A 10,877-nucleotide genomic window follows, 5' to 3' on the forward strand; every position below is an offset into this window, starting at 1 on the left:
TTTTTGTCGGAATGCTTGACTCCATTCTTTCGAATGAATCTATTATATCTCCTTACAAACAGTCCCATTTCCTCATCATCCGAATCTTTGTCACTACTAGAATCATTGTCACTTTGCTCTTTTCGTGAGGACTTAGAGCTAGAGGCCACAAGAGCTATTGGCTTCTTCTCTCCCTCTTTGTCTCTTTTCTTCTCCTTTTCCTTCTTACTTTTGTTCTCATATTTTTCAAGACTTTCCAATGCTTGCTGATGTTCTTCCAACTTTCCAAACAGAGTTGTAATCGTAAGTGTCGTTAGATCGTTGGCTTCCTTAATAGCTGTTACTTTAGGTTGCCATTCATTGCTAAGACATCTTAGAATTTTATTAGTAGCTATTTCATTGGAAACAGGTTTTCCAAGTGCATTCAACCTATTTGTGAGATGAGTAAATCTCTTTTGTATGTCAGAGATAGATTCTCCTTGTTTCATGCGAAAGAGCTCGAACTCTTGATTGAGTGTGTTAATGCGGGACTGTTTTACTTCAGTAGTACCCTCATGGGCAACTTCTAAAGCATCCCACATTTCTTTAGCTGTAGTGCAATGGGATACTCGATAATACTCATCAACACCAAGTGCTGAAATTAGCATATTTCGAGCTCTCCAATCACACGACCATTTTTTCTCATCTTTCTCATTCCAATCAGCTTCTGGTTTAGGAACTATGGCGCCAACCGCATTTGTCATAGTAATTTGAAAAGGACCATTTTCAATGGCAGCCCATACTAGCCTATCAAAAGAATTTATATGAACTCGCATGCAGTCTTTCCAGTAGCCGTAATTTTCACCGTTGAAAATAGGCGCTCTATTATACGCCCCCTTTGGTTCAGAATCCATACTGTTACAGGCAGCCGCAGAGCACCAGCGAACCGGCGCTCTGATACCACTTGTTAGACGGTGTGGCTAGTGATCGAGAGGGGGGTGAATAGATCACCTCTTTGAAAATAAACTGATTTAAAATTTTATCAGAGTTATTGAAACTTAGCGGAAAATTTCAGTCCCGAATCGACTTCCGTCTATTCTGAACCGCTACTAGAAAACCGGACACGCGAATTTATTGCTGGATTTGAATTAGAATGACAGAAATTATTAACACTAGAATCTTATCAAATTGAATGCACTTATCACTAAATCCTAATTCCAATGAATAAAACTCAGCTAACAGTTTTGTCAAACAATTGGTGTTATGTGATCAATGATGAACAACAGTGGACTTTAGTTAAAGAAGTTTTCTTGCCACTATTGTATCGCAAAAAGTACAGCCACAACACACTAACTAAAATTGCGAAACTGTTGAAAACGTAAAGAGAGATAAGGAAAGAATACGATACGCAGAGATTTGGTAAGGAAGTTCCCCACGTCGTCCTCGCGTGTGGGTACGTCTCCCTCTCAATTTCAAATGAAATTGAGAACTATGATTATCAATAATGCCGAATTCGTTGATACAAGGTTACAATACAAAGACAGAATTCTAAATCCCAAGAACTTCTTCTTGTATGAAACCTCCACTTGATCTGAGCTCGATCAAGATTTTCCTGCAAGAAATTGCAAACAATTCACCGGTTCCACGACCTGTTTGCGAAATCACCCGATTTCCAAACGCAACGTTGCGGCTGAATCTGTTCTGCAAACGTGACTAACAAACCCGCAAGAACACTCCAGTTCTTAAAGGACAAACCAGTTGGTTTTTCCTCGAAATCCCCTTCAATCTTCAACTCAGCTAGATCCTCGATCGTTCCACTAAACACCTCAGCTAGATCCTTGATCGTACCACTGAACGTTATCTCGTTGATCCTTTAATCCAAAGAACAAGAATGATTATGTGTTGATGTTCTTGAAGAAAAGAGATTGAGAAGATGAAGAAGATGAAGTCTCTTTCAGGTTTCTATCTGCTCAAAAAAATTGCTGCTACACACTCCTTTGATCTTGTGTTCAACTGTTTTTTTTCTCTTCTGAATTCGTGTTTTTCACTGCTGTCATAATACTTCTTATATATGAAAAACATAAGCTGTTAGTAGATAAAACAGACTTATGTATTGATACATGAAGTTATGCATCGATACATACTGTAGGGTTGATGAATTTTAGAGAATTTATGTAAGCATGGATCGATGCAAGGCTCGTATGGATCGATCCATAGAGCATTTTGCCTGTCCATGTATCGATACATGACTCGTATGGATCGATACATACTGAAGCAAAAGAGTTTTGTGGTTTACAACATATTTTATGGATCGATGCATAAGATTATGTATTGATACATACTGACACAAAATAGTTTTTATGAGTTCTTTTAAGAGATGTATCAATGTGGATCTTTATGTATAGACATGAAACAATAGTATGGGATAAAAACACAAATGAATCATGTAAAATAATGCACAACCAACAATTGGATGATGATCACACAATTTGCTATCATTCAAAACTTATTCAAAGTAAAGAATTTGCTCACATTTCCAATTAAGGATCAACGTCTGCTACGCCTATTTCCATTCAAGGATCAACGTCTAATACCATGTGAACCCACAGTTTCACCGCTTCCACCATGAAGCCGACCATGCCATGAATGAATGTGCAAATACCAACACATATGCAATTAAGATCATCTCTACCATCTTAACATTCCACATATCACCATAACTCAACTGTATGAATTATCCACCAATGGTACATATACACATTCATAACAATATATCATTCACAAATATAGGCTAATTATCAACTACTCACACTTAGAGTGCATTTCAAAATGAATAGAACTTTTAAAATCTCAATTTTTTCATTTTTCAACAGTGGTAACCGGTTAACGCTCGGAGGGTAACCGGTTAACACAAAACAGAATGCAATTTCTGGGCAGGTTTTTAGCAAGTAACCGGTTAACGCTCGGAGGGTAACCGGTTAACGTAAAACATAATCAATTTCCTGCGCAGATTTTTAGCAAGTAACTGGTTACTGCTCGGAGGGTAACCGGTTAACGTAAAACAGAATGCAGAATTTTCTGCGTTTTTCATCGTTGGAGGACTTTCGGACCTCCGATTTCGATTCCGTAAAAAGCCAAACGTTCAGAAAATTATAACTCATACAATGCTCTAAGTATATAACGTTAATTTGCAGTTTTAACACAATCAAATCACCACAAATCAAGAATACTCATCAAAACCTAACAATTTCAAACAACCATACAAAATTAGGAATTTTAACCTAAACATACTTCTACCCATTGACCCAATCATACTAACCCATAATAATAAGGATTCTCCCCCTTACCTCTTCAAATTTCTGGAAACCTTAGCTTCTCTCTTGTTCTTCCCCTCTTCTCCTTACTTTTCCTCTTTTCTTTCTCTATTGCCGTCAAATGATCAAAATAATCCTACTCCTCACTCTCCTCACCTCTTATATACTAGTATTCTATTTGGGCTTAAAGAATGATACCTCTAATTTAATTATTAGGCCCAATAAGACCTAGTATTATAATATCTCTATTTAATTCAAATAAATTAAACCAACTCAATATGCACACCAAGTTAATTAATTCAATTATTCATTATATCTCATATCAACTAAATAATTAATTAACACACCAAATTAATTAATATAATCAATTATTATACTACCTAACAACCAATTAATTAATTAACACTCTAAATAAATAAACTAAAATATAATAATAATAATATAAGAAATAATTACTAAAATTGGGTTGTTACACCAATACTAGTAGAATCTCATATATGCTCGCCATGAAGGGTGAAGTTGTGAATGAGCCATGGCCAGATGGTTCATAACCTCTATCTCAAAAGCAGTAAGAGGGAGACGAAGACCCATGGCGGGGGAAAAACACCCACATAGAAATGAATGCCGCAAGTGTCATACTTGTCGCGTATTCTTTCGCTCTCAAAAGGACTCATAGTTCCCCAATTAGAGGGTAAACCGACTTTTATAAAAGCATCATCAAGACCATCTGGTCTAGCGAAAACATAAGTAGTGGAAGAGTAAACAAGATATGTCCAAGGAAATGGAATATCCTTTTGAGGTTTGCTAATATTTTTATGTATTTCTTGTTCATAATGCACTAACTTTGCAATTGTAGAGAATAAAAGGGAGAAGAGTGAAACAATTAAACTGTTGAACTGGAAAAAGAAAGGCTCAAAAAAGGGAAGAAGATACTTATTTTCCTAAAAGAAAACTACAACTTGAAAGATACAATACTTCACCAGACACATCAAATCACTCACACGCAACACTCAAATAAGTTTTGGTTTCCAAAAATCGTAATGATGATATTTATAAAAAGACATTTTGAAGTAGGGTACATTAAATGCATGGTTCCTTGAAAGAATTGAAAAGATTCCCAGTCATCTACCTTAAAAGTAATCCGGGGTTGTAACATCGAGCCCCCTGCCTTCTTACATGGCGACAAGGGTTTGGGGGCAATTGTTCTGGACCGGTCAGACCGACCCCAAATTAATTTTTGCCAACCATACTGATTTCGATCAGCAATCAGATAAATATCTCACTTCTTCTAGAATCTTCATAATATCCGAAGATTATCATTCTAATAATCATCAAAGGTTGTAAAGCAGCCAACGGCTCTCCGAAATTCATTTCTAACTAATAGTAATTAGTTATTATCTATATACTATATATAAAAATGCGTTAAAATCAAATAATAAATTTCATATACAATTTCATACCTACTAGAACATTAGAGTGCTGAAAACAACAATCTACCACATCATCATTCAATTTTTCATTTATGATAACAATATGTTTTTAGATTTATGGTAATATTCACTAAACCAAAAAGCGGTAGATGAAAATACTAAAAGATGTGTAAATCAAAAAAAAATCTATTGAACAATAATTTTAATATTACATTTTTCAAACTAATAATCAAAAGTAAAAAATGATTTCGTAAATAATTTAAAAACAAAAAACAAAACGGACATTAAATTGGACTAAAAAGCAGTAATTTGTTTTTGTCGTGATACATATTTACATTTATTTTTAATTTTAAAAATGTAATGGAAAATATATAATTTATATCACACAAAATACACTATTCTTAATAGGACAAGTCCAGTTTCTCATTGTTCTTCTCACCCTGATTACACAGGGCATAATTCAGTAGTAAGTAATAAAGTGACATCAGATGTGTCAATGGCAAGAACCAGTCTTAAGGGATGTTCCAGTCTAATGCATCTTATCATAATTTGATAGAAGATTGAACAAGCATGAAACAAGGGTGTACAAAAATATTCATCTAAGTAAACATCACTTCATCAAACAGCAGCAGATGATACAAATTGAAACTTGACAAAGCGACCCCTATGCACAAATGTAATTGAATATAATGCAGTGGACTTACAAGAGCTGTAATTAGGATATGGTACTTGAAGGAACCAAAAAAAAGTGAAAAAAGTGAGAAAACTTTTAGTTAAAAAAAATAAGTCACAAATAATTCCATTCATTACTACTGTGACAGGGTCACCTTGGACCAGATAATTCAACTGCATGTAGATTTTCAGTAGAGTCAACAATCCAATCAGAATTGGGATGAGGTGCCAGTTCCACTTCTTGCCGTAGAACTTCCCCTTTTTGCCACTCGTCCCATCTTTCTGCCAACCCGTCCCCTTCAAGCATTCTCACCACTTCTGACATCTTAGGCCGGTCCATAGGCGAACCTTGCGTGCAGAGCAGCGCAACCTGGATTAACTGTTCTACCTCCGCTTCTATGTAGTTGGTTTGAAGATCGGGATCAACCAACATTTCAAGCTTCTTCTCTTTCAGAAGTCCTTTTACCTATCAACATGTTTAGTCGAGTGCACAATTGTTCATGGGTTGCATGAAATGAAATGAAATTGAACAAGTAAACTATATAATAAACAAAAAACAGAAGGATAAGCATTTGTACTGGACATACCCAATCAAGCAGCATAACATCGTCATCATTTGCAAGCCGGGCAAGGTCAAAAGCTCTTTGTCCAGTGATAAGCTCAAGAAGCATGATACCATAACCAAAAACATCAGTTTTCTCTGAAGATTTGCCAGTAGATAGGTACTCGGGAGCTATATGCCCAATTGTACCACGTACAGCAGTTGTCACATGGGTGTCCTTATAATCCATAAGTTTTGCCAATCCGAAATCCCCGACAACCGCCTCAAACTCCTCATCCAACAATATGTTAGCAGCCTTCACATCACGATGAATGATCTTTGGGTCGCAATGATCATGCAAATATGAAAGACCTCTTGCTGATCCCAAAGCTATTCTTTTCCTTGTCGGCCAATCTAGTGGTTCTTGATGTGGAGGACGCTCTAGAATAATGCAAACACAAAATCATAAGTATAATTAATATTAAATGAAATATTGTGTAGAGCATAACTATAAACAATCAAATATCAAAGACACCCAATTGCAATTAATCAGAATAAGGCCCTATTTGGATAAACAACTCAATTAAGTAGTTGTAGCATATGCACCTATTTATAAGCTATTTCTAGAGCAAGAGATAAAATAAAGTCAAATTGTTTTCAATATAAACTATAAGTTGTTTATTTAAGCTATGTTGGAGAGCTTGTAAAAATAAGCTGAAAACCTAGGTAGCACCGACACCTCTAGAAAAATAGCGTGTCCGTGTCAATGTTGGACATTGACACCTGCACCGACACTTATAATTACCTTTTATTTATTCATTTTTCAAATTATTACCGAAGTTGCCGTGTCGGTGTCGGTGTCGTATTTTGAGTGTCGGTGCTTCATAGCTGAAAACAACTTATGAGCACGTCATTAGTTTTCATAAGCTCTCCCAAACAGTTATGCAAGTATATAAGCTCAAATAAGTCATAAGTCATTCCAAACAAAGTCAAGTCTCGTGGCTTCCCCAAGAAACTTCGAAGGGAGAATAGAGATCTACCTCTTAAACAGGAGGCAACACTTCCATTAGCCATGTAGGGATAAACAAGTAACCTTTCGGTTGGTGTCATACAAAACCCACGTAACCGGAGGAGGTTTCTATGCACGGCCATGCTGATCATCTCTACTTCAGTCTGAAACTGAAGCTCCCCACCAGGTGTCCGCTCTTCTTTCAATCTTTTGACAGCAACGAGTGAGCCGTCTGCCAAACGTCCTTTGTACACCTTACCAAACCCTCCTCTTCCAAGAATGTTTTTATTGCTGAAAGTATCGGTTGCAACTTGCAACTCTCGTAGTGAGAACCTCTTGAGCTGCCCAAGATGAACTTCAGGATCCTCTTCAGCTGCAAGGGTATGCAAGGAAGTTAAATTCTATCCATTAAATGAGTTTAACTAATGTAGTAGTTATTCAACTAGGATCGCTCGCTCACCTGGAACATCAAAGAAAAATTCTTGTGGCTTCCTTCGACGCCACCATGCAAATGCAATTGCAGGCGCGGCAAATAATAGAGCAGCACCAGCAGCAACTCCTCCAGCTATCGCTCCAGTTGCACCTCCAGTTCCTACAATTAGGAATAAGTGAAGGTTCTAACATTACTGCTTCTTTCAAATAGGTATAAAGCAATCAGGTATAAACGATAGCTAGATCGTTATATCGTAAGATTAATCGCATCAGAAAGATTACCTGGGGCAGAAATTGGGGGTGGAGGGACAAAAGGAGGAGGCGGAGAAAACGGTGGAGAGCCTGGACAAGGGTGCCCAGTGACTGGTCCGCATAGATTCAAGTTGTTTGCAAAACTGTAAGCAGAAAGGAAGCCAATATAAAGAAGTTTTGCAAGCAGAGCCAAAGAGTGTAAAAATAGAACAGAGTTTAGTAGGAACCTGATCGGAGTGAATAATGAGAAGGAGCCATTATCGGGAACCACACCTGAGAGTTGGTTATTAGACAAATCCCTGCATTTGATGAATATGATATAGATGTTAGTATTGCAATGTAATGATAAAAAATAAATCGAGTGCACAGTTAGACATTAAAAAGAACTCACAGAACTTGGAGAGCTGAAATATTAGTCAGTGACATGGGAATAGGACCCATCAAGCTGTTGTTATTAAGCCGGCTATCCTTAGACAGACATTCCAGGAAACAGTATTAATATCAATCTTGATAACAGATTCCTTTTATCAAACACACCAACATAAATCATATATAACAGAAAATAAGCATCTTTGAAGAATGTTTTTGGCGAGAAAGAAATTTAAAGCATGTCGACGAAATAGATAAAAGTATAGAACTAACAATCAACAATAGGTGCACTTACAGAAAACGCAATTTCGACAGCTTGCCCAATGAATCTGGGATAGGGCCAGTGAACTTATTTAGGTACAGATCCAAGCTCACCAAGTTAGTAAGATTCCCCAGGTCACTTGGAATAGGACCGGTAATGTTATTACTGTAAAGCTCCCTATCATACATAAAAATAGAGTATAAATAATATATTTAAATCAATAGTTTGTAAAATCAGCATCTAATAAAACTTTCATGATAGTTCAGTCAGTGAAGTCGTTTCGCAATTCCAGGACCATGACCAGCCTTCTGTACAAGAGTAACCCAGTTGCAAAAGGATATAACTTTTTGGGAATAAAACAGTGATACGATGAAACTGAAGTTCATTTTTTATGTTTCAAATGCATAAAATTGGATTCATTTAATTGACTTGCATGGTAATTTTAACCAGCGTAAATGAATACCATGTTCCCCACAACAATGAAATAATGAAACTAATCATTTAAAACCAGGATGGACTCTATGCAGATAAACACCATCAACTAGTAGTTCAAAAGAAACTTGTTCAACTCTTCATTATCTTAAACAACTCTCATGCAACTACCATAAAAAAGAGTAACGAATCAAATAGAAAAAACCAACAAAACAGGAACACTGAAGCAATTGTCACCACTTCACTAGCCAAGCCCTTAGAAGATAAAATGCTAAAAGGAAAACAACATTGGAATGGAACATCAAAATATCAAAGCACAACATACAGATACTGCAAATTCTTGAGTTGACCAAGCTGTGGAACAAGTGTGCCAGATAAAGCAGCATTTCCCAAATCCCTGACATTAGACAAACGGAAAGAACAAACGGAACATTAGAAAATTTATCTTCTATACAAAGAGCTATTCAAACAACACGATGATATAAGTTGCAATATCAAGGAACAACCAGCTTACACTCTAATGACACTATTATCATTGTTGCAGGTTACATGAAACCATGTGCAAGGATTAACAAGTGTAGGATCCCAACTCTGCAGAACATTGTTAGGATCTTGTAAATTTGTCCGTAAATTATGTAAAGCATCACCTGTTTCAAAACACAACACCATATAATCAGGTCCTGTAAAGAACATAATAGCCACTACATGACTCAAGATATGTAAAATCTTCTGAAAACTTATCATCCCAAAAACGAATAAATGACAATGATGGTCCAATCCGATAAATTCTACAATATTCCAACTACAAATCCACAAGCAAAGAGGAATTAAAAGACCAAAAGACACACATCATATGTCATGAGCAACAAACCCCACATCAACCCTTTTTCACACAACCAGGAATGAAGGAGGCAAAATAACCACATTTACATTAACCAATCACATTAAAACAAAAAACGAGACAAGCATAAACAAATGAAATGAATACAAACCTTCCATGTTAGCAGAAATCAAGCATAGTGGATTGAGAAGCAACAAAAACAAAACCTCCGAAATAAAAGCAAAAGCGCATAACTTTGTCTCCATTAGAATATTATGTAGTAAATAACCTCAGATCCAAACAAAAACTAACACTAGAATAAACCATCAGAAACCTCCACCTCCACCACCAGCACCGCCACAAAAATCAAAATGAGCATAAACCCTAACCCCCAAATCTCACACTACACTCAGAACCCGATCTAGTCAAAAATCACCTTTTTTATTACCAAAAAATAAAAATAAACTTTTTTATTAAAAACCAAAAAGTATCACAGCATTTCTGTTTTCCCCAGTGTGAATTAAAACTATAAATATTTAATTTAGAGTGAAATTTTTATAAAAATAAAAAGGAAAATGTTTTGAGTTTCTGAAAAAGAAAGGTAGACACTAGAGAGTAGACACAGTTTCTCTTTCGGGTGGTGAGAGAGTGTAAATTGTTATCTGTTTGATGGAGGCGTGAAAGTGCCCGAACGGTGGTGACCGCTGCCCGAAAAAATGGAGTCAAAAACGCATTGGCGCTATAACGTGGAAAGTGACGTGACTGGCAATTGGCAAAGCAAAACCCCGTTTTTTTGGTCAAAGTTGGGTGGGTCCAACGTTACTTTCTTTTTGGGGGTGATGCCATGTAGCATAATCATTTTTCTCTATACACGTGGCATTTACGTATTTTATTCAAATTTAATTAAAAATTGTATACTGTAGTAGTTAAGAATATTTATGATAAAGCATGAGAAGAGTGGAGAACTATAATTAGTGTTGTTACTTCATTCTAGTATCTATGATATACTAGTAGTGTTTATTTATTGTTAAAAGTGATAAAGCATGTTTGAGATTGTTTGCCATGCGTATGCGTCTCTTTTTTGGTAAATCATGTTCTTTTTTATGCAAATTCGAGTATGATTGGTTGGCTAGAAGATGATAAATTGCGAATGGAGGAAACTGTGTATGTATAGAATAAAAGGGCTAAGTATAGTATAGGAAAGGATGCATGTAATTGAAAGCCTATGGATTTTAGGGTTACTATGAGCCCACATTTTGGGTAGTGTTTGTGGTTAGTTATGACAGCATACCATTTTATTGCTAATCATGGTGTTTTATTTGAACATTGTGTTTATTCTATGTAGTATTTATCAACATTTTTTACTAATTTTAGACCATACATGTG

General features: G+C 36.1%; 1 protein-coding gene across 1 annotated transcript; it reads right to left on the reverse strand.

Moving 5' to 3' along the window:
• Nucleotides 1-5,241: 5,241 nt before the first annotated feature.
• On the reverse strand, nt 5,242-10,205 carry LOC127092212 (somatic embryogenesis receptor kinase 2). Its single transcript, XM_051031043.1, has 11 exons — nt 9,664-10,205; nt 9,186-9,318; nt 8,997-9,068; nt 8,273-8,416; nt 8,000-8,071; nt 7,836-7,907; nt 7,639-7,751; nt 7,385-7,516; nt 6,956-7,297; nt 5,962-6,356; nt 5,242-5,840 (listed from the first exon to the last, which is right to left on the reverse strand). Exons 1-11 carry the CDS (start codon nt 9,755-9,757, stop codon nt 5,526-5,528), a joined length of 1,884 nt encoding a protein of 627 aa, XP_050887000.1. The 5' UTR covers nt 9,758-10,205; the 3' UTR covers nt 5,242-5,525.
• Between the last annotated feature and the right edge of the window lie 672 nt (nt 10,206-10,877).

The sequence above is a fragment of the Lathyrus oleraceus genome, chromosome 6 (genome assembly GCF_024323335.1).
Source record: "Lathyrus oleraceus cultivar Zhongwan6 chromosome 6, CAAS_Psat_ZW6_1.0, whole genome shotgun sequence".
Taxonomy (NCBI): domain Eukaryota; kingdom Viridiplantae; phylum Streptophyta; class Magnoliopsida; order Fabales; family Fabaceae; genus Lathyrus; species Lathyrus oleraceus.

What these genes read in the sequence shown, in the direction of transcription:
- LOC127092212 (XM_051031043.1), bottom strand. Translation starts at nt 9,757, where the DNA reads ATGGAGACAAAGTTATGCGCTTTTGCTTTTATTTCGGAGGTTTTGTTT. An exon ending in CTGTCGAAATTGCGTTTTCT is followed by an intron (nt 8,072 to 8,272) that starts GTAAGTGCACCT and finishes GTCTAAGGATAG; the next exon opens with CCGGCTTAATAACAACAGCT. An exon ending in ATGTTATGCTGCTTGATTGG is followed by an intron (nt 5,841 to 5,961) that starts GTATGTCCAGTA and finishes ACATGTTGATAG; the next exon opens with GTAAAAGGACTTCTGAAAGA.